This window comes from Oncorhynchus mykiss, chromosome 3 (genome assembly GCF_057628025.1).
Source record: "Oncorhynchus mykiss isolate SJ-2025 chromosome 3, ASM5762802v1, whole genome shotgun sequence".
In the NCBI taxonomy this organism is placed as follows: domain Eukaryota; kingdom Metazoa; phylum Chordata; class Actinopteri; order Salmoniformes; family Salmonidae; genus Oncorhynchus; species Oncorhynchus mykiss.
Window position 1 is genome coordinate 26,854,684 of NC_143024.1, and position 22,351 is coordinate 26,877,034.

General features: G+C 46.2%; 2 protein-coding genes across 2 annotated transcripts in view; both read right to left on the reverse strand.

Moving 5' to 3' along the window:
• LOC110512327 (CD276 antigen) overlaps window positions 1–22,351 on the reverse strand; it is a 111,101-nt gene that overhangs the window by 35,372 nt on the left and 53,378 nt on the right. The window lies entirely within an intron of this gene.
• On the reverse strand, window positions 1,082–20,537 carry LOC110519926 (IgGFc-binding protein). The gene is made up of 31 exons (XM_090226854.1): window positions 20,490–20,537; window positions 18,770–19,996; window positions 18,229–18,569; window positions 17,537–18,110; window positions 16,840–17,444; window positions 16,107–16,677; window positions 15,359–15,957; window positions 14,728–15,271; window positions 14,370–14,566; window positions 14,005–14,143; window positions 13,541–13,866; window positions 12,849–13,422; window positions 12,153–12,757; window positions 11,420–11,990; window positions 10,667–11,262; window positions 10,032–10,575; window positions 9,674–9,870; window positions 9,309–9,447; window positions 8,845–9,170; window positions 8,153–8,726; window positions 7,457–8,061; window positions 6,724–7,294; window positions 5,971–6,566; window positions 5,335–5,878; window positions 4,977–5,173; window positions 4,610–4,748; window positions 4,135–4,463; window positions 3,441–4,014; window positions 2,695–3,296; window positions 2,015–2,576; window positions 1,082–1,824 (listed from the first exon to the last, which is right to left on the reverse strand). Exons 1-31 carry the CDS (start codon window positions 20,533–20,535, stop codon window positions 1,400–1,402), a joined length of 14,439 nt encoding a protein of 4,812 aa, XP_090082980.1. The 5' UTR covers window positions 20,536–20,537; the 3' UTR covers window positions 1,082–1,399.

Sequence of the window (22,351 nt, forward strand, 5' to 3'; positions counted from 1 at the left end):
TCCATCAGTGTTTTTTCTCATCACAAGGTCAATGACGTTTTCAATCGCGGTTTTCAGGCACACTGGCCCAGAACTGGTCTGTTTGGTACCATGACAGGGACAGGACTACCGTTATCTGTGCATCAAAAGGCTCATCAGTGGTATTTGACTGTACATACAAACTGATTTGAGTTATTTTGCATTAACACCCACTGGGCAAAACCTGGTTGAATCAACGTTGTTTCCATGTCATTTCTACCCCCCAAAATACATATTATGACATTGAATCAACGTGAAAAACTAATTGGATTTGCAAAAAGGCATCAATATAAGGAAATTGTCTTTTTTCACCAAACTTTTAACCTAAATCCAATGACATATGGTGACGTGTTGTTGATTTCACATTGAATTCACATCAACTCAATACCTCGCAATACCTCGCAAGTAATAATTCAAAACTAGATGTTGGCATGGCATAGAATACTAGAATATGGCATGGCATATACAAGATTAATATACTCAACCGTTTTGTTTGAATTAATTACTTGAGAGTTTGTTTTTTTTTTCCCTTTTTTTCCCCAATTTCATGGTGTCCAATTGTTGTAGTAGCTACTATCTTGTCTCATCGCTATAACTCCCGTACGAGCTCGGGAGAGACGAAGGTTGAAAGTCATGCGTCCTCCGATACACAACCCAACCAAGCCGCACTGCTTCTTAACACAGCACACATCCAACCCGGAAGCCAGCCGCACCAATGCGCCGGAGGAAACACCTGGCCACCTTGGTTAGCGCCCAGCCCGCCACAGGAGTCGCTGGTGCGCTGAGACAAGGACACCCCTACCGACCAAGCCCTCCCTAACCCGGGCGACGCTAGGCCAATTGTGCGTCACCCCACGGACCTCCCGGTCGCGGCCGGTTACGACAGAGCCTGGGCGCGAACCCAGGAACTCTGATGGCACAGCTGGCGCTGCAGTACAGCGCCCTTAACCACTGCGCCACCCGGGAGGCCCCTACTTGAGAGGTTTTGAGTTATCTGACTAAACCAAAACTGTAGTAATTCCACCATTACTACTAAATGCTGGATAAACAGATGACAGACTCATTTTGCTGCAATATGTTTATTATTAGGCTTTTGAAAGTTGTAAAGGATAGACAGAGATAATCTCAGTTTTAGTAATACACAGCTCTGGGATTATATTTGGATTATAATGAATACAGTTCAATAACAATTCCATGCATGAATACTCATAATCCCTCACAACATTATATGGTTCGGAATATGTTATCACATACAGAAGGTAATATTAAGGTAATTTTGCGATTTTATGTTGAAATGCTTTAGCCTACAACCTGGACATGAAAGGAATGTTTTTAAAGGATATTTTAGATCGATGAGATCTTATTTGAAAATTAAAATGTTCTAGCCTCCAAACTTGATATGTACAGGTTTTACATATTTGTTAAGAAGTTTTTCGATCCATGACTGGTTGTTTGAATCTTTGCTGTTGATAATGTAACAGCCCCTGACCCCCTTCACCACCGCACACGTGGTCTTCGGACCGCAGGGCGCCACCTCACAGGCCATCTCGCCGGAGTTACAGCTGCAGCGGTGGTGGCAGTTCTCCTTATAGAAGACCTCACCGGACACAAAGTAGCGACCCTTGTGGTGACAGCCACAGTTCTTCATGTGGACACACTTGTTATCACTCAGCAGGAAACCAGGTTTGCATTGACAGCCCTCCCCTGGAGGAGTGGTGCATCCTGGGGCGGAGGTCATGGAATAGCATGTGGCCGGGCACCCGGAGGCCGAGAGGCTGTAGACACTGTTCTCTGGACAGGGGAGGTCTGAAATCACACAGGGAGAAAGAGAGGTCTGTGGAATCAGTTACAATTTTAAAGTTTCAGGATTTCATTTAAAATGTAGGGTTTAGAATTTGCAGTCTTATTTTACTGTCAGATTCCTGTTTTAAATAATTTATGAATTGCGACTCATCATAAACCTGAAGATTAGTGATACAAAAAGCAGAGGACTTACGGCAGAAGTCTTTACTCCTCCAGACCTCAATTTTCCCTCCCTTCTCCTGACACTCTTCTACATAGTTGGTGATGATGTCACAGGCTGCCGTCAGTAGGCCGTTGTTGAGGATCATGTCATAGATGCAGTCTTCTTTGTACTCATCAGAGTCCACTCTACCAATACAGTCTCTGAGGGGACCACTCTTATCCACAATGACATCACAGGCGCTGACATATTTGGGCTTTATAAGGGGGATGTCTACAACGGCACAATCTTTGCACTCGTGGGAGCAGCCCGGTACGTCAGCTACCCAGTAACTGTTTCCAAACTCCTTGGGACTCATGGGCTTTTTCCCGTTGGGCAGAAGCAGGTCGTCATCAGGGTTGTCATTGAGGTTGCCACAGAGACCACAGATGGCGTTGTGGTAGGTGCTCGGGACCTTTACCCTCACCTCGCTGGACCAGTCGAAGGAGACCTTGAGACCGAAATGAGTCTCCAGAACAGCAAAACGTCTGTTTCTGTAGATCTGAACCTCAGTGTTGTTGGAGTAGTACGGCAGAGATGTCAGGACATCATCCACCTAAAATACAGTCCAGTGAAAAAAGAGAGTGGAATTCCATTAGAGCAATTTTTTTCAAAACAATATATTATACAAAATAGTTAATAACAACAACTAGTAAAGGACCTGTACTACTCACCAGGACTTTGCCGTGATAATCACCTGTGACGGTGTAACTACTTCCCAACACAATGACAGTCACCACCTTGGCGTAGGAGACTCTGGTGCTGCCCCTGTTGTTGTTCTCCAGAGTCACCTCAAAGCTCTCCAGATCGGGATCTTTGGAGCAGACCCCCGCCAGCTTGTAGATACAGTTTCCCTGGAAGTCGAAGCGCTTCCCATCAAAGGTGCGGAAGTGGGGGTCCCCCTGTGCTGAGCAGGTCTTGAAGCTGAGGGGGTAGCAGTCCTGAACCCCATTGACCACTGCACAGTGCTCACTAGCCTTGCACTTCCTAGGCATACACACCACCTTCTGTGTGGCTCCATCGCACACACACTTACTCTGACACGTGTTGCCCTCCCAGAAGGTTTCTTCGGGCAGGTAGTAGTGGTCATTGTGTGTACAGCCACACCCTGTCTCCTTGACGACACAGTGTTCACCACTGAGCACGTAACCCTTGTCGCACTGGCAGCCCTCCACACAGACTTTGGAACAGATCTCTGGGACATTGAGATCGGCACAGGTAGCAGGGCAGGCAGTGCCACATAGCTCATAGTGGCTGTGGTATGGGCAGTCCAGGGCTGTTCACATTAAGAATAAACAAACATCACAAATGTAGTCCTAATACATTCTGCAAATGCACAAGTGGTTATATCGTGTCATTATACACATTTGAGGATGTCTGAGTTCCTAAATGTGATGTTTTGTTATAGCTGAGTACTTACGGCAGTTGGAGGCCTTTCTCCACAGTGGTGAGACAACAGCCCCAGCCTGCTGACATTCGGCCACGTAGTTAGCCAAGGCCTCACACAACACCTCCTGTCGACCCTCATTCAGACACACATCATAGAGGCAGTTTGAGGCAAACTCCTTCACCGGCACATTCTTATGACACTGTTCCAATGGCCCCCCTCTGTCTGTCATCAAACCACAGTACTGCGGTCCAGTGTAAAGTGCCCGGTCTGCATCTGAGCACGTGGGGCAGTTGCTGTTACAGACGTGCCAGCAGAATGGGTCACCGTCGGCAACACTCCAGGATGCCACCCACACCGTGGCATTTGATGAAAGCACACCTGTGGGAGTGGTGAAGTCATCTGATTTGTTACCATTGTAGTTGCCACAGATGCCACCGAGGTTGTTGTAGTAACTGCTGCTGATGGTCACCATGAAGAGGCTGGTCCAGTCAAAAGTTATCTCCAGGCCAACAGCTGACTGGATGGTCCCTCGTATACCAGACTCTGTGATTCTGATGCTGTCAGACTCCAAACTCAAAGGGAGGGCAGACCTAATGCCATCAATCTGAGACGATAGAGAGATGAGGATTTAAAGAGGACTTAAAGTGGATGGAGAGCATACAGGATTCTTACATTCAATTTCAACATGGAAAATCTGAATCAAGTATAACTGGAAGCCACCCACCTCCACTGTCCCTCTTTGGCCACTGAGAATGGTGATCCTGTGACCACTCAGGTCTATGTTGGCTGATTTGATGAAGGAGCCCTCGGAGTTGCCGCGCAGCTCATTCTTGGTCAGGATGCTGAACTGAGGCAGGGAGGGATCTTTGCCGGTCGTATTCACCAGAATGTAGGAGCAGGTGCCCATGAAGGAGAATGGCTGGCCGTCGAACGTGCTGTAATGAGGGTCACCGAAAGCCCAGCAGTAGGCCTTGGACTGGGCCACACATACCGCCTTATTGTTCTTCACCACACAGTTTTCCTTCTCACGGCACTCGGTATCCTCACAGGGGTCTGACAAAATGGGTATTAGAGATGTTAACATATCTTGCTCATTGCAATATCAAAATAGAAACATCAACAAAGTTCATAATTCCACATCCAAATTCACTAACGCAAAGCCATATCTGTTTGGTAGCATTATTATTCATGGTTTTTACCTGTGCTGTAGCAGTCCATGACTCCATTCTTCAACGCACATTTCTGACCCTCTTTGCACTGTGAGTTCTTGCAGGTGAATACTCCTGCTGCACAGTTGCAGGTCTCAGAACAGTTGCCAAGCCTCACAGACTGGCCAGACTGAAAACCAGCAAAACATGTCAGTGATATCATTGAGTGTTTATACTATGGTGGAAACCATAGGATGATTGTAAAACAATAAATATTGACCAAGAATAGAGATTGATTATATTTTTTTTGCATTTAGAATAGAACAGATATAGGCCTATAATTGTAAAAATGACTTTAGTATATTATTGTATTTTTGGGATATGAAACGGCAATTTTTGTCAATAAATCAGTAATCACCTTGTAATAGTGTCCATCAACCACACAGCCACAGTTCTCAAGTAGGACACACTTGCCACCATCAAACACAAAGCCGTCATCACACTGGCAACCCTCCTGGCATAGTGGGCATTTGGGAGACTCACTCAGAGAGTCACAGGTGGAAGAACAGGTGTCGGCACACAACTCATAGTGACTGTTAGCTGGACACGTCAGAGCTAGAGGACAGATGGAAATGGGAGGAGATGCATGTTATCAAAAAACTTAAATCAGTTTCAGCTTCAATTGTTTTTCAGCAGAGCATTAGGTCAGAGAAATATTACACACTAAGATAAACCAGGATAAGGTAAATCAACTTTCAATATCAAAATGTACTCACGACAAAACTGGTCAGATCTCCAGCTGCTGACAAGGCCACCGGATGCCTGACAGAAAGTCACATACGTCTGTAAGTGGCGGCACAGGGCATCCCCACCCTCTCCCTCCTTCGTGCACTCCTCAAAGTGCTCTTGTGGTGGCACAATAGCATGGCATTGGGCAAATGGACCCTTGGTTGACTTTATGATGCTACAAGCCGGCGGGGGTCCACTGGTGGGAGGACACTTCAAGCCACCGTCACATCCTGTCTGACATTTGACCCCTTCCTGAACCACCAACCACCCCGCTGCAAACTTCTCCACAGACGGCTCCTGTAGCCCACTGGGCAGCAGGAAGTCATCCTCCTTCTTGTCATTATAGTTGCCACAGAGACCACCGGTAACACCTTTGTAAGTGGATGGAAGCTGTATGATGGCGCCAGCAACGGTGTCGTAGGTCACCATCAAGCCAAAGTCTGTTACCACGACGATGTTAATGCCGTTCTGGTAGGCCCTGACCTTTCCATCTCCGAGTGACAGTGGGAGATTTGTTGCAACGTCATCCACCTGTGAAAGGAGGAAAGATCACAAAACATCAGTTTTTCTAATCAAGTGTTGCTTTTTAATACTGAAATGAGTAGATCAAGACAGAAAACTACCGTTATTTCCCATATAACTCTGGGAGACATAGATATCTTGTATTTGTAGGCCTGTATTTCAACCCTCCTGGTGACCATTGCATCATCAATCTTGGTCAACTGCTGCACTGACACAACAAACGGAGCCATCGATCCGTCTTTCTCCACAACCTCCAACATTTTGTACACACAGTCCCCGTGTAGGCTGAAGCAGCTGCCATCGAATGAGTGGAATCTCCTGGCCCCGCTCACATGGCAGGTGCCCAGCATGGGTATACAAGCCTGCACCCCGTCTTGGACCTGGCACTTCTCATTGGGACCGCAGGCAAACTTCACATTACACTCCATGTGTCCATCCTTTTTACACACACAGCGCTCTTTGCACTGGCCGCTGGGGAAGAACACCTGGCCCATCTGGTAGTATTGGCCTTGGTGAATGCAGCCACATTCAGCCAGCGGCACACACTCGCTGTCGCTCTGTATGAAGCCGTCGTCACAGACACAGCCCTCGGTGCACAGGGAGTTCCAACAGCTCTCAGGCTCATCGAGGCCACTGCAGGTCTGGGGGCAGCCTGAGGCACACACCTCATAGTGGCTGTTGACCTTGCAGGAAGATGCTACAACACATTAGGTCAAACATGATACAATTGAATAATGTCGGAACCAGGAGCTGTTAGCTAGACAAGCCACTTCTGACTAATTGTAATGACCATAATTGTTAAAGTCGTTGTTTTGAAATACACATCTGATGAGGTGTGTCTGTGCACTACTTACGACAGAAGCTGTCCGACCTCCACTGTTCCACCTTGGCAGGGGCATCCTGGCAGGCAGTGGTGTAGGTGCTGAGGGCGTTACAGAGGGCAGAGGCATGGCCACGGTACAGACACATATCAAACACACAGTCCTCATAGTACTCTGTGGGGTCCACCTTGGCGTGGCAGTGCTTGAACGGACCGTTTTTGTCTGTGATCCTGCCGCAGTACTTCCCTGTTTGGTAATCAAGCATCAGGCTGTGGTCACAGGTGGGGCACTTCTTGCCGTTGCAGTCGCTGGAGCAGCCAGGATCGTTCCCCACTTTCCAGCTGTCCCCAAATACTGTTGGGGTGTTGGCAGGGCTCTTGTCTGGTTTGAGGAGGTCGTCGTTCCGTTGGCCGTTCCAGTTTCCGCAGAGCCCTCCGATGAGGTCTGAGTAGGTGCTGGGGAGGGTTAGGGAGACGTGGCTGTTCCAGTTGAACTTCAGTGTCAGGCCAAATTTGGTTTTCACCACCCCAAAATACCCACTGCGGAAGATGGACAGTTGGCCATCTTCTACATCAAATGGCAAGTTCACGTACTGGTTGTTGACCTGAGAAGAGAGAAAGAAACGTTGATGAAACACGAAGGATGATACTGTCCTGATATTTCCTCTTACATTAAGTAGTATAATCATAAAAGCTCATTAACCAAGTAAACCCAGAATGCAATTATGTCATTCATTTGGAATGGATAACATTTTAAGGTAGCTTACCAATACTTTGCCAGGGTTGTCCCTACTCATGGTGATGATGTTTTTGAAGACAATGACGGTGACTGTCTTTGTGTAAGACACTGCCATGTTCCTCCCCCTATTCTGATTCTTTACAAGCACCTCAAAAGACGCCAGAGACTTGTCATCTTTGCTGACCAATTTGGAGAGAACGTAAGTACACGTTCCCTGGAAGTCGAACCTCTTGCCATCAAACGTGCGGTAGTGGGGGTCGCCTGAACCTTGGCAAGTGGCATAAGATGTTGGGTAGCAATCTCTCTTACCACTCTGCAGGCCACACATCTCTGACTTCTTGCATGCTGTTGCTTTGCATTCAACCTTGGCTGTTCCTGGATTGCATTCACACTGCTTTGTGCATTTGTCATCTTCCCAGAACTTCATTCCAGACGGGTAGTATCGTCCTTCATAAGAGCAGCCACAGCTCTCCTTGGAGACGCATTTGTTTCCACTGAGGACAAAGCCCTTGTTGCATTGACAAGTCTCCACACAGGGTTCCTTGCACTTTGCTTCGGCATCTAGATCTGAACAAGAGGCAGGGCAAGCTGTGCCACACGCCTCGTAGTAGCTGTTTGAAGGACATTCCAGTGCTGCAAATGTGAAATGAGAAATAGATTTTAATAATAGTGAAAATTGCAATCTAAAAATCTGCATGAAATGTCTGGAAAGAGGACAACTCACAGCATCCAGTGATTGTCCTCCACTCAGGGCTAATTTTGACCCCCTCGGCCAAACAGGCATCATTGTAGCTTTTCATGTTCTCACAGAGGAACTGATAGATGCCTTTATTGATGCAGACGTCATAGACACAGTTGTCCATGAACATGCCTGGGTCCAGGACCTTGTGGCAGCTGGCGAATGGGCCGTCGTTTTTGGCCAAGAGACCACATAACTTCTCTCCCTTGTATTTCTGTTGGAGAGCCGGAAGGCAGCTAGGACATTCCCCTTGGCAGTCATCATGACAGAACAAGTCGCCGTCTTCAGTTCTCCAGCTCTGGGCAAACTTCACCACTGTGGGTTCCTTGTTACCTTTGGGGTTAGTGAACTCGTCATTGCGATCCCCGTTGTAGCTCCCACAGAGCCCACCCAGGGTGCGGAAGTAGCTGCTGGGGACAGTGATGTAGAACTTCATGTTCCAGTCGTACATAACCTTCAGGCCAAAGTTTGTCTTCAGAACAGCATAGCTGCCACTATACACCACCGTTAGGTTTCCTCCGGCCAGGGTCACAGGCAGGTAGACATTCTCACCATTCACCTAAGAAAATATCAATAAGCATATGGAAAAACCACTCAGTTCACCTCCTGGGTTGACCAAATTTACCATGGAACCGACCCCAACTCGGATAATTTCCCTCTGGTCTCTTGTTACTTACCTCAACCTTCCCTTTATGCGTGCTGATCACAACAGTCAGCCCATAGACCGTGACTGAGACTTTCCTTACGAAAGACACCCTCGTGTTCCCTCTGTGGTTGTTCTTGGTCAGGACAGTGAACGGGATGAGGCCAGGATCAGATTTAACAACCGTGGCCATGACATAAGAGCAGGTGCCCTGGAAGTCAAATCGCTCCCCATCAAAGGTGAGGTAGTGGGGGTCGCCCACAGCCCTGCAGGTGGCCTTGGACTGAGCCACACATACCACCTTATTGTTCTTCACCACACAGTTTTCCTTCTCACGGCACTCAGTATCCTTACAGGGGTCTGACAAAATGGGTATTAACATATCTTGCTCATTGCAATATCAAAATAGAAACATCAACAAAGTCCATAATTCCACATCCAAATGTACTAACACAAAGCTATATCTGTTTGGTAGCATTATTATTCATGTTTTTTTACCTGTGCTGTAGCAGTCCATGACTCCATTCTTCAACGCACATTTCTGACCCTCTTTGCACTGTGAGTTCTTGCAGGTGAATACTCCTGCTGCACAGCTGCAGGTCTCAGAACAGTTGCCAAGCCTCACAGACTGGCCAGACTGAAAACCAGCAAAACATGTCAGTGATATCATTGAGTGTTTATACTATGGTGGAAACCATAGGATGATTGTAAACAATAAATATTGACCAAGAATAGAGATTGATTATATATTTTTGCATTTAGCGTAGAACAGATATAGGCCTATAATTGTAAAAATGACTTTAGTATATTATTGTATTTTTGGGATATGAAATGGCAATTTTTGTCAATAAATCAGTAATCACCTTGTAATAGTGTCCATCAACCACACAGCCACAGTTCTCAAGTAGGACACACTTGCCACCATCAAACACAAAGCCGTCATCACACTGGCAACCCTCCTGGCATAGTGGGCATTTGGGAGACTCACTCAGAGAGTCACAGGTGGAAGAACAGGTGTCGGCACACAACTCATAGTGACTGTTAGCTGGACACGTCAGAGCTAGAGGACAGATGGAAATGGGAGGAGATGCATGTTATCAAAAAACTTAAATCAGTTTCAGCTTCAATTGTTTTTCAGCAGAGCATTAGGTCAGAGAAATATTACACACTAAGATAAACCAGGATAAGGTAAATCAACTTTCAATATCAAAATGTACTCACGACAAAACTGGTCAGATCTCCAGCTGCTGACAAGGCCACCGGATGCCTGACAGAAAGTCACATACGTCTGTAAGTGGCGGCACAGGGCATCCCCACCCTCTCCCTCCTTCGTGCACTCCTCAAAGTGCTCTTGTGGTGGTACAACAGCATGGCATTGGGCAAATGGACCCTTGGTTGACTTTATGATGCTACAAGCCGGCGGGGGTCCACTGGTGGGAGGACACTTCAAGCCACCGTCACATCCTGTCTGACATTTGACCCCTTCCTGAACCACCAACCACCCCGCTGCAAACTTCTCCACAGACGGCTCCTGTAGCCCACTGGGCAGCAGGAAGTCATCCTCCTTCTTGTCATTATAGTTGCCACAGAGACCACCGGTAACACCTTTGTAAGTGGATGGAAGCTGTATGATGGCGCCAGCAACGGTGTCGTAGGTCACCATCAAGCCAAAGTCTGTTACCACGACGATGTTAATGCCGTTCTGGTAGGCCCTGACCTTTCCATCTCCGAGTGACAGTGGGAGATTTGTTGCAACGTCATCCACCTGTGAAAGGAGGAAAGATTGAAAACATCAGTTTTTCTAATCAAGTGTTGCTTTTTAATACTGAAATGAGTAGATCAAGACAGAAAACTACCGTTATTTCCCATATAACTCTGGGAGACATAGATATCTTGTATTTGTAGGCCTGTATTTCAACCCTCCTGGTGACCATTGCATCATCAATCTTGGTCAACTGCTGCACTGACACAACAAACGGAGCCATCGATCCGTCTTTCTCCACAACCTCCAACATTTTGTACACACAGTCCCCGTGTAGGCTGAAGCAGCTGCCATCGAATGAGTGGAATCTCCTGGCCCCGCTCACATGGCAGGTGCCCAGCATGGGTATACAAGCCTGCACCCCGTCTTGGACCTGGCACTTCTCATTGGGACCGCAGGCAAACTTCACATTACACTCCATGTGTCCATCCTTTTTACACACACAGCGCTCTTTGCACTGGCCGCTGGGGAAGAACACCTGGCCCATCTGGTAGTATTGGCCTTGGTGAATGCAGCCACATTCAGCCAGCGGCACACACTCGCTGTCGCTCTGTATGAAGCCGTCGTCACAGACACAGCCCTCGGTGCACAGGGAGTTCCAACAGCTCTCAGGCTCATCGAGGCCACTGCAGGTCTGGGGGCAGCCTGAGGCACACACCTCATAGTGGCTGTTGACCTTGCAGGAAGATGCTACAACACATTAGGTCAAACATGATACAATTGAATAATGTCGGAACCAGGAGCTGTTAGCTAGACAAGCCACTTCTGACTAATTGTAATGACCATAATTGTTAAAGTCGTTGTTTTGAAATACACATCTGATGAGGTGTGTCTGTGCACTACTTACGACAGAAGCTGTCCGACCTCCACTGTTCCACCTTGGCAGGGGCATCCTGGCAGGCAGTGGTGTAGGTGCTGAGGGCGTTACAGAGGGCAGAGGCATGGCCACGGTACAGACACATATCAAACACACAGTCCTCATAGTACTCTGTGGGGTCCACCTTGGCGTGGCAGTGCTTGAACGGACCGTTTTTGTCTGTGATCCTGCCGCAGTACTTCCCTGTTTGGTAATCAAGCATCAGGCTGTGGTCACAGGTGGGGCACTTCTTGCCGTTGCAGTCGCTGGAGCAGCCAGGATCGTTCCCCACTTTCCAGCTGTCCCCAAATACTGTTGGGGTGTTGGCAGGGCTCTTGTCTGGTTTGAGGAGGTCGTCGTTCCGTTGGCCGTTCCAGTTTCCGCAGAGCCCTCCGATGAGGTCTGAGTAGGTGCTGGGGAGGGTTAGGGAGACGTGGCTGTTCCAGTTGAACTTCAGTGTCAGGCCAAATTTGGTTTTCACCACCCCAAAATACCCACTGCGGAAGATGGACAGTTGGCCATCTTCTACATCAAATGGCAAGTTCACGTACTGGTTGTTGACCTGAGAAGAGAGAAAGAAACGTTGATGAAACACGAAGGATGATACTGTCCTGATATTTCCTCTTACATTAAGTAGTATAATCATAAAAGCTCATTAACCAAGTAAACCCAGAATGCAATTATGTCATTCATTTGGAATGGATAACATTTTAAAGTAGCTTACCAATACTTTGCCAGGGTTGTCCCTACTCATGGTGATGATGTTTTTGAAGACAATGACGGTGACTGTCTTTGTGTAAGACACTGCCATGTTCCTCCCCCTATTCTGATTCTTTACAAGCACCTCAAAAGACGCCAGAGACTTGTCATCTTTGCTGACCAATTTGGAGAGAACGTAAGTACACGTTCCCTGGAAGTCGAACCTCTTGCCATCAAACGTGCGGTAGTGGGGGTCGCCTGAACCTTGGCAAGTGGCATAAGATGTTGGGTAGCAATCTCTCTTACCACTCTGCAGGCCACACATCTCTGACTTCTTGCATGCTGTTGCTTTGCATTCAACCTTGGCTGTTCCTGGATTGCATTCACACTGCTTTGTGCATTTGTCATCTTCCCAGAACTTCATTCCAGACGGGTAGTATCGTCCTTCATAAGAGCAGCCACAGCTCTCCTTGGAGACGCATTTGTTTCCACTGAGGACAAAGCCCTTGTTGCATTGACAAGTCTCCACACAGGGTTCCTTGCACTTTGCTTCGGCATCTAGATCTGAACAAGAGGCAGGGCAAGCTGTGCCACACGCCTCGTAGTAGCTGTTTGAAGGACATTCCAGTGCTGCAAATGTGAAATGAGAAATAGATTTTAATAATAGTGAAAATTGCAATCTAAAAATCTGCATGAAATGTCTGGAAAGAGGACAACTCACAGCATCCAGTGATTGTCCTCCACTCAGGGCTAATTTTGACCCCCTCGGCCAAACAGGCATCATTGTAGCTTTTCATGTTCTCACAGAGGAACTGATAGATGCCTTTATTGATGCAGACGTCATAGACACAGTTGTCCATGAACATGCCTGGGTCCAGGACCTTGTGGCAGCTGGCGAATGGGCCGTCGTTTTTGGCCAAGAGACCACATAACTTCTCTCCCTTGTATTTCTGTTGGAGAGCCGGAAGGCAGCTAGGACATTCCCCTTGGCAGTCATCATGACAGAACAAGTCGCCGTCTTCAGTTCTCCAGCTCTGGGCAAACTTCACCACTGTGGGTTCCTTGTTACCTTTGGGGTTAGTGAACTCGTCATTGCGATCCCCGTTGTAGCTCCCACAGAGCCCACCCAGGGTGCGGAAGTAGCTGCTGGGGACAGTGATGTAGAACTTCATGTTCCAGTCGTACATAACCTTCAGGCCAAAGTTTGTCTTCAGAACAGCATAGCTGCCACTATACACCACCGTTAGGTTTCCTCCGGCCAGGGTCACAGGCAGGTAGACATTCTCACCATTCACCTAAGAAAATATCAATAAGCATATGGAAAAACCACTCAGTTCACCTCCTGGGTTGACCAAATTTACCATGGAACCGACCCCAACTCGGATCATTTCCCTCTGGTCTCTTGTTACTTACCTCAACCTTCCCTTTATGCGTGCTGATCACAACAGTCAGCCCATAGACCGTGACTGAGACTTTCCTTACGAAAGACACCCTCTTGTTCCCTCTGTGGTTGTTCTTGGTCAGGACAGTGAACGGGATGAGGCCAGGATCAGATTTAACAACCGTGGCCATGACATAAGAGCAGGTGCCCTGGAAGTCAAATCGCTCCCCATCAAAGGTGAGGTAGTGGGGGTCGCCCACAGCCCTGCAGGTGGCCTTGGACTGAGCCACACATACCACCTTATTGTTCTTCACCACACAGTTTTCCTTCTCACGGCACTCAGTATCCTTACAGGGGTCTGACAAAATGGGTATTAACATATCTTGCTCATTGCAATATCAAAATAGAAACATCAACAAAGTCCATAATTCCACATCCAAATGTACTAACACAAAGCTATATCTGTTTGGTAGCATTATTATTCATGTTTTTTTACCTGTGCTGTAGCAGTCCATGACTCCATTCTTCAACGCACATTTCTGACCCTCTTTGCACTGTGAGTTCTTGCAGGTGAATACTCCTGCTGCACAGCTGCAGGTCTCAGAACAGTTGCCAAGCCTCACAGACTGGCCAGACTGAAAACCAGCAAAACATGTCAGTGATATCATTGAGTGTTTATACTATGGTGGAAACCATAGGATGATTGTAAACAATAAATATTGACCAAGAATAGAGATTGATTATATATTTTTGCATTTAGCGTAGAACAGATATAGGCCTATAATTGTAAAAATGACTTTAGTATATTATTGTATTTTTGGGATATGAAATGGCAATTTTTGTCAATAAATCAGTAATCACCTTGTAATAGTGTCCATCAACCACACAGCCACAGTTCTCAAGTAGGACACACTTGCCACCATCAAACACAAAGCCGTCATCACACTGGCAACCCTCCTGGCATAGTGGGCATTTGGGAGACTCACTCAGAGAGTCACAGGTGGAAGAACAGGTGTCGGCACACAACTCATAGTGACTGTTAGCTGGACACGTCAGAGCTAGAGGACAGATGGAAATGGGAGGAGATGCATGTTATCAAAAAACTTAAATCAGTTTCAGCTTCAATTGTTTTTCAGCAGAGCATTAGGTCAGAGAAATATTACACACTAAGATAAACCAGGATAAGGTAAATCAACTTTCAATATCAAAATGTACTCACGACAAAACTGGTCAGATCTCCAGCTGCTGACAAGGCCACCGGATGCCTGACAGAAAGTCACATACGTCTGTAAGTGGCGGCACAGGGCATCCCCACCCTCTCCCTCCTTCGTGCACTCCTCAAAGTGCTCTTGTGGTGGTACAACAGCATGGCATTGGGCAAATGGACCCTTGGTTGACTTTATGATGCTACAAGCCGGCGGGGGTCCACTGGTGGGAGGACACTTCAAGCCACCGTCACATCCTGTCTGACATTGGACCCCTTCCTGAACCACCAACCACCCCGCTGCAAACTTCTCCACAGACGGCTCCTGTAGCCCACTGGGCAGCAGGAAGTCATCCTCCTTCTTGTCATTATAGTTGCCACAGAGACCACCGGTAACACCTTTGTAAGTGGATGGAAGCTGTATGATGGCGCCAGCAACGGTGTCGTAGGTCACCATCAAGCCAAAGTCTGTTACCACGACGATGTTAATGCCGTTCTGGTAGGCCCTGACCTTTCCATCTCCGAGTGACAGTGGGAGATTTGTTGCAACGTCATCCACCTGTGAAAGGAGGAAAAATTGAAAACATCCGTTTTTCGAAGTGTTACTTTTTAATACTGAATTGAGTAGATCAAGACAGAAAACTACCGTTATTTCCCATATAACTCTGGGAGACATAGATATCTTGTATTTGTAGGCCTGTATTTCAACCCTCCTGGTGACCATTGCATCATCCATCTTGGTCAACTGCTGCACTGACACAACAAACGGAGCCATCGATCCGTCTTTCTCCACAACCTCCGACATTTTGTACACACAGTCCCCGTGTAGGCTGAAGCAGCTGCCATCGAATGAGTGGAATCTCCTGGCCCCGCTCACATGGCAGGTGCCCGTACTCATGGGTATACAAGCCTGCACCCCGTCTTGGACCTGGCACTTCTCATTGGGACCGCAGGCAAACTTCACATTACACTCCACGTGTCCATCCTTTTTACACACACAGCGCTCTTTGCACTGGCCGCTGGGGAAGAACACCTGGCCCATCTGGTAGTATTGGCCTTGGTGAATGCAGCCACATTCAGCCAGCGGCACACACTCGCTGTCGCTCTGTATGAAGCCGTCGTCACAGACACAGCCCTCGGTGCACAGGGAGTTCCAACAGCTCTCAGGCTCATCGAGGCCACTGCAGGTCTGTGGGCAGCCTGAGGCACACACCTCATAGTGGCTGTTGACCTTGCAGGAAGATGCTACAACACATTAGGTCAAATTTAGAATTACATTTTGGTACCAGGAGCTGCTAGCTAGACAAACCACTTCTGACTTATTGTAATGATCATAATTGTTAGTCATTGTTTTGAAACACACATCTGATGAGGTGTGTCTGTGCACTACTTACGACAGAAGCTGTCCGACCTCCACTGTTCCACCTTGGCAGGGGCATCCTGGCAGGCAGTGGTGTAGGTGCTGAGGGCGTTACATAGGGCAGAGGCATGGCCACGGTACATACACATGTCAAACACACAGTCCTCATAGTACTCTGTGGGGTTCACCTTGGCGTGGCAGTGCTTGAACGGACCGTTTTTGTCTGTGATCCTGCCGCAGTACTTCCCTGTTTGGTAATCAAGCATCAGGCTGTGGTCACAGGTGGGGCACTTCTTGCCGTCGCAGTCGCTGGAGCAGCCAGGGTCGTTCCCAACTTTCCAGCTGTCCCCAAATACTGTTGGAGTGTTGGCAGGGCTCTTGTCTGGTTTGAGGAGGTCATCGTTCCGTTGGCCGTTCCAGTTTCCGCAGAGCCCTCCGATGAGGTCTGAGTAGGTGCTGGGGAGGGTTAGGGAGACGTGGCTGTTCCAGTTGAACTTCAGTGTCAGGCCAAATTTGGTCTTCACCACCCCGAAATACCCACTGCGGAAGATGGACAGTTGGCCATCTTCTACATCAAATGGCAAGTTCACATACTGGTTGTTGACCTGGGAAGATATAAAGAAATGTTGATGAAACACAAAGGATGATACTGTCCTGATATTTCCTCTTACATTAAGTAGTATAATCATAAAAGCTCATTGACCAAGTAAACCCAGAATGCAATTATGTCATTCATTTGGAATGGATAACATTTTAAGGTAGCTTACCAATACTTTGCCAGGGTTGTCCCTACTCATGGTGATGATGTTTTTGAAGACAATGATGGTGACTGTCTTTGTGTAAGACACTGCCGTGTTCCTCCCCCTATTCTGATTCTTTACAAGCACCTCAAAAGGCGCCAGAGACTTGTCATCTTTGCTGACCGATTTGGAGAGAACGTAAGTACACGTTCCCTGGAAGTCGAACCTCTTGCCATCAAACGTGCGGTAGTGGGGGTCGCCTGAACCTTGGCAAGAGGCATAAGATGTTGGGTAGCACTCTCTCTTACCGCTCTGCAGGCCACACACCTCTGATTTCTTGCATGCTGTTGCTTTGCATTCAACCTTGGCTGTTCCTGGATTGCATTCACACTGCTTTGTGCATTTGTCATCTTCCCAGAACTTCATTCCAGACGGGTAGTATCGTCCTTCATAAGAGCAGCCACAGCTCTCCTTGGAGACGCATTTGTCTCCACTGAGGACAAAGCCCTTGTTGCATTGACAAGTCTCCACACAGGGTTCCTTGCACTTTGCTTCGGCATCTAGATCTGAACAAGAGGCAGGGCAAGCTGTGCCACACGCCTCGTAGTAGCTGTTTGACGGACATTCCAGTGCTGCAAATGTGAAATGGGAAAATATATTTCAATAATTGTGAAATGTACAATATAAAAATCTTTATGAAATGTCTGGAAAGAAGAAAACTCACAGCATCCAGTGATTGTCCTCCACTCAGGGCTAATTTTGACCCCCTCGGCCAAACAGGCATCATTGTAGCTTTTCATGTTCTCACAGAGGAACTGATAGATGCCTTTATTGATGCAGACGTCATAGACACAGTTGTCCATGAACATGCCTGGGTCCAGGACCTTGTGGCAGCTGGCGAATGGGCCGTCTTTTTTGGCCAAGAGACCACATAACTTCTCTCCCTTGTATTTCTGTTGGAGAGCCGGAGTGCAGCTAGGACATTCCCCTTGGCAGTCATCATGACAGAACAAGTCACCGTCTTCAGTTCTCCAGCTCTGGGCAAACTTCACCACTGTGGGTTCCTTGTTACCTTTGGGGTTAGTGAACTCGTCATTGTGATCCCCGTTGTAGTTCCCACAGAGCCCACCCAGGGTGCGGAAGTAGCTGCTGGGGACAGTGATGTAGAACTTCATGTTCCAGTCGTACATAACCTTCAGGCCAAAGTTTGTCTTCAGAACAGCATAGCTGCCACTATACACCACCGTTAGGTTTCCTCCGGCCAGGGTCACAGGCAGGTAGACATTCTCACCATTCACCTAAGAAAATATCAATAAGCATATGGAAAAACCATTCAGTTCACCTCCTGGGTTCACCAAATTTACCATGGAACCGACCCCAGTCCTGATAATATCTCTCTGGTCTCTTGTTACTTACCTCAACCTTCCCTTTATGCGTGCTCATCACCACAGTCAGCCCATAGACCGTGACTGAGACTTTCCTTACGAAAGACACCCTCTTGTTCCCTCTGTGGTTGTTCTTGGTCAGGACAGTGAACGGGATGAGGCCAGGTTCAGATTTAACAACCGTGGCCATGACGTAAGAGCAGGTGCCCTGGAAGTCAAATCGCTCCCCATCAAAGGTGAGGTAGTGGGGATCGCCCACGGCCCTGCAGATTGCTTTGGAGATGTGGGCACAAACCCCCTTTGTACATTCTTCCTTTTCTCTGCATTTGACTTTCTCACAGGGGTCTGGTGGTGGAGTGGGTGGTGCAGTGCCTGAGGGAGTACAGAAGCAACATTCAAGACTAACACTAGTTTTCATGCAGTGCATTTGTTGTGTTTTGTTTAATTGTGTTGCGTAGAATTGCGATGTGTTGCGTTGCATTGGGGTTGTTGAAGAGTTGTCCTCTTTAACAGGAGGTATTGAGGGGCAGTTGATAGGCCAGTTAAGTGTATGTGTCAATTAAACAGCGTACCTTTGGAACATACTCCTGTTGTTGCGTAGCCGTCTCTTGGCATGCCACCATAAACGTAAACAGCCATGAGTGAGTCGCCTTTGATGGAGAAATGTTGTTGCTGCTCTCCCAATGGAACATTTACCCACATGTACTTAGGGTCTGAGTTGAATGATGTCCATCCGAGAGATTTCACACAATTATTTTTCTCACAGACTTTAACAGTGTTGATCCCTTCCCCCTCGGAGACAATGACCAATGTGCTCTCGAATTTGCTCTGCGTGTCCACCGACCACTCTTTGGCTAGATCAGACGTTGGGAGGATGTTGGTGAGGAACGGATCGTAGGGCTTGTTGTTGCTGAAGTACATCACCATGACCTTCTTATCGCTTTTGATGATCAGCGGATATTTGGGTTGGACAGATATCACATACGCCTGCCCCTCATTCAGCTCTTTAGCAGTGGATACCTTTCCCTCAAAGATCTTCACAAGAGTGTTGTCCTCTGAGGCCACAATGTTGACAAAGTCTGTTGAATGGGTCATGTGCATGGAAGGAACCAAGTAATTGGTGGAGAGGCTCTGTACCGGTAGCAGTTGTTCGTATACGTGATTGCAGCGGCCTCCATCTGCAATGCACTCGTGTCCCCCCAGGACTGCCACAGGGTGCTTAGCTTTTACCCTGGTCCCAGTGAAAGTGGTGTAGCTTTGGTAGAGGTAGACCTGGTATGGTTCCATGGTAACAATTATAGCCTGTCTTTGCTTCCAGGAATCCACGCCACTGAGATTCATGTTGGAGACAGGGATGATCGTGATCTTGTTGGGCTCTTTGCCATTGATAATAGACATAAGCTTGTGCATGTTTCTTGGACCCTCATTGGGGGAGAAGACCACATAGTCAGTACCCAGCTGGTCAGTTGGGAAGACCACACTGCTGTCTCCGGTCGAGAACTTGTAGTTGAAGGCCACCACCGAGATGTCAGAGTTAGAGGTGACCTGCACTGTTTTGGTGGAAGCTCCTGGACCCCCAATTTCCGCGGTACCAGGTATGCCGATCCATTTGGTGTTCTGTTTCTCTATTTTCACTGAGGTGGAGAAGCCGATTGCATTGACCTGAATTTGAACAATGGCTGGATAATCCTGTGTGGTTATGGCCAGTTGAAGACTCTGATCATCTTGGTAGCTCAGCAAATAGTTAGGCATAAAGGCAGTAATGAACTCCCGCCCTACTGGGCATGATCCACTGACCACTAAAACATAAAGGAAGAAAGACAATTTTACAGATGAGCACCTGCATTCTTTTCACAACCATTTGGGTATTGCATTATACATTTAATAATGAAACATATACTATAGTTTAAGTACAGTACAATTGTCTTGCTCCGACTGCTCTTGCCGAATTCACTGACTGTCAAGTGTTAATTTAGTAAGGCACAAAATCATTTGTTTTTGCTTGAATTACATAATCGTCTAGAATAAATTTTTGTGTACATAACAATACTCATGCTGTCGCTTCCCTCTGCATAGCTTTATAACCAGTATTACATGTCTATATAGTGTGCCCTGCAGAACAAACAACATAAATGTACTATCTAATTAGAGGAGGCTAGAAAGATTTCATTTGCCAAGCTACTGTATGTTTATGTTTCCCCATCATGTTAGATAATAATAAATGATCAACTTGTTCAATTCTGGTAGTGATTACATGACATGTAATATTGAAAAGTAAACTGTGATTCTTACCTCTGAATAGGGTGACAGCCACACAAAGCAGGAAAGTTGTCCCCATGGCTACTGACAGGAGAGAAGACAAGTGTAATTAATAGTAATTAATAGTAAAGGCATTTTGGCTGGAAACTAAAATGCACAGTCAACAAATTATATGGAAAAAATGGAAAATGGATGTAAAAACTAAATCAGTTTTGTTTTAGTTTAGATTATAGAGTAGCTACTGACAGGGGAGAAAACATATATAATTATTTTTATATCCATCAATAAATTACATAAATATTTTGTAAATATAAATGAGCTTGCATTAATACATTGTACATGTATCTACAAAGACAGGAAATAGTTTATTTCAATTCACTTTCATCTCCGTAATAATTTGGTCTTCAACTGATTTTATTCACCAATATTTCTAATCCAAAAGACTGATCTGATGTCCATACATTACCTGTTGGTGGGACCATGAAGGATATGACAGACAGGGAGGGATGAGAGGGTGTTTTATATTGTGAAGAGGATGGATTTTAAAAAACACATCCTTGACAAAATATTGAATTACCGTGCTTATTAAGTCAACATATCGTATGCATGACTGTAATGTATATATTGACAACTGTGTGTCTAAAGTTTCCATCTAACCAAACCATTTACATAGTGTTTTTCCTTATAAGCAATACTTTTAAAAGAAATTGGAAACAAACATCTGTTTCATAAAATGTTACCTCAATCTACCTCAATATATATAAAATAAAACATGTATTTAAGCAGGTTTAGCCCGTTTAGATTTTGTAAGAGAGACCTGGTAAATAATATTGCCAAACATTTTTCCTAGACTCATTGAATATGGCCTACTGACCAGAAACAGTTATTTATTTTTTTGCAATAGAATATAACTTTAAAAAAGGTCCCACTTTATTATTACGTATTACATAATGTTAATATAGCAGCATAATGTAACTAGTGTGGGTAGTTGTGACATGGTACTGTAAACTATTTTACCTCTGTCATGTATTGTCATGTTGTGTCCTGTTCCTGTTCTTTCTCTTCACCCTGTCTCCCTCTGCTGGTCGTATTAGGTTACCTTTTCTTCCCCTCTTTCCCCCAGCTGTTCCTTGTCTTCTCTAACTACCTCGTTCACCCCTTTTCCCACCTGTTCCCTTTTTCCCTCTGATTAGGTCTCTATATCTCTCTCTGTTTCTGCTTCTGTCTTTGTCGGATTCTTGTTTGTGTTTTTCATGCCTGAACCAGACTATCGTCATGTTTGCTGCAACCTTGTCCTGTCCTGTCGGAATCTGCCGGTCCATCTGAGCCTACCTATGTTTTGTTATTAAAGAAGTTCTGTTTACGTTAATTCGCTTTTGGGTCCTCATTCTCGCACCGTAACAACCTCTTATAATGTATGTAAACCATGTAATTATTATATGGTTTTTAGCATCACTATGAAGTGATGTTAATAATAATTTGTTCTTAAGTAACTTGGCCGGTTAAATAAAGGTTAGATAAAAACGTAATAAAAATTGGGACCATATAAAATAACAATGTATTTTAAAATTACTAAAAATATCATGGGCATTTAATTCATTGTTTTATGGAATTATTTAAACATGGATTACAAGAAGTGCTCATTACATACACGTGGATGTTTTAAGTGTATGTCAACAGAACCTGGCTTAAGTGTATGTCATTAGGAGACGGGCGAGGAGAGCTTACACAAACCATGGATACCATTACAGAACATTTTTTATTGAAACAGGATATGAGAGCCAGATCTTATTTACTGTTAGCTCAATAAACAATAGGGTGACAGAGGTCTGAACAAGAATTGACTATAGAACCTCATGAGGATTTTGGGGGTGTGACGAGAGGTGTGAGGATTT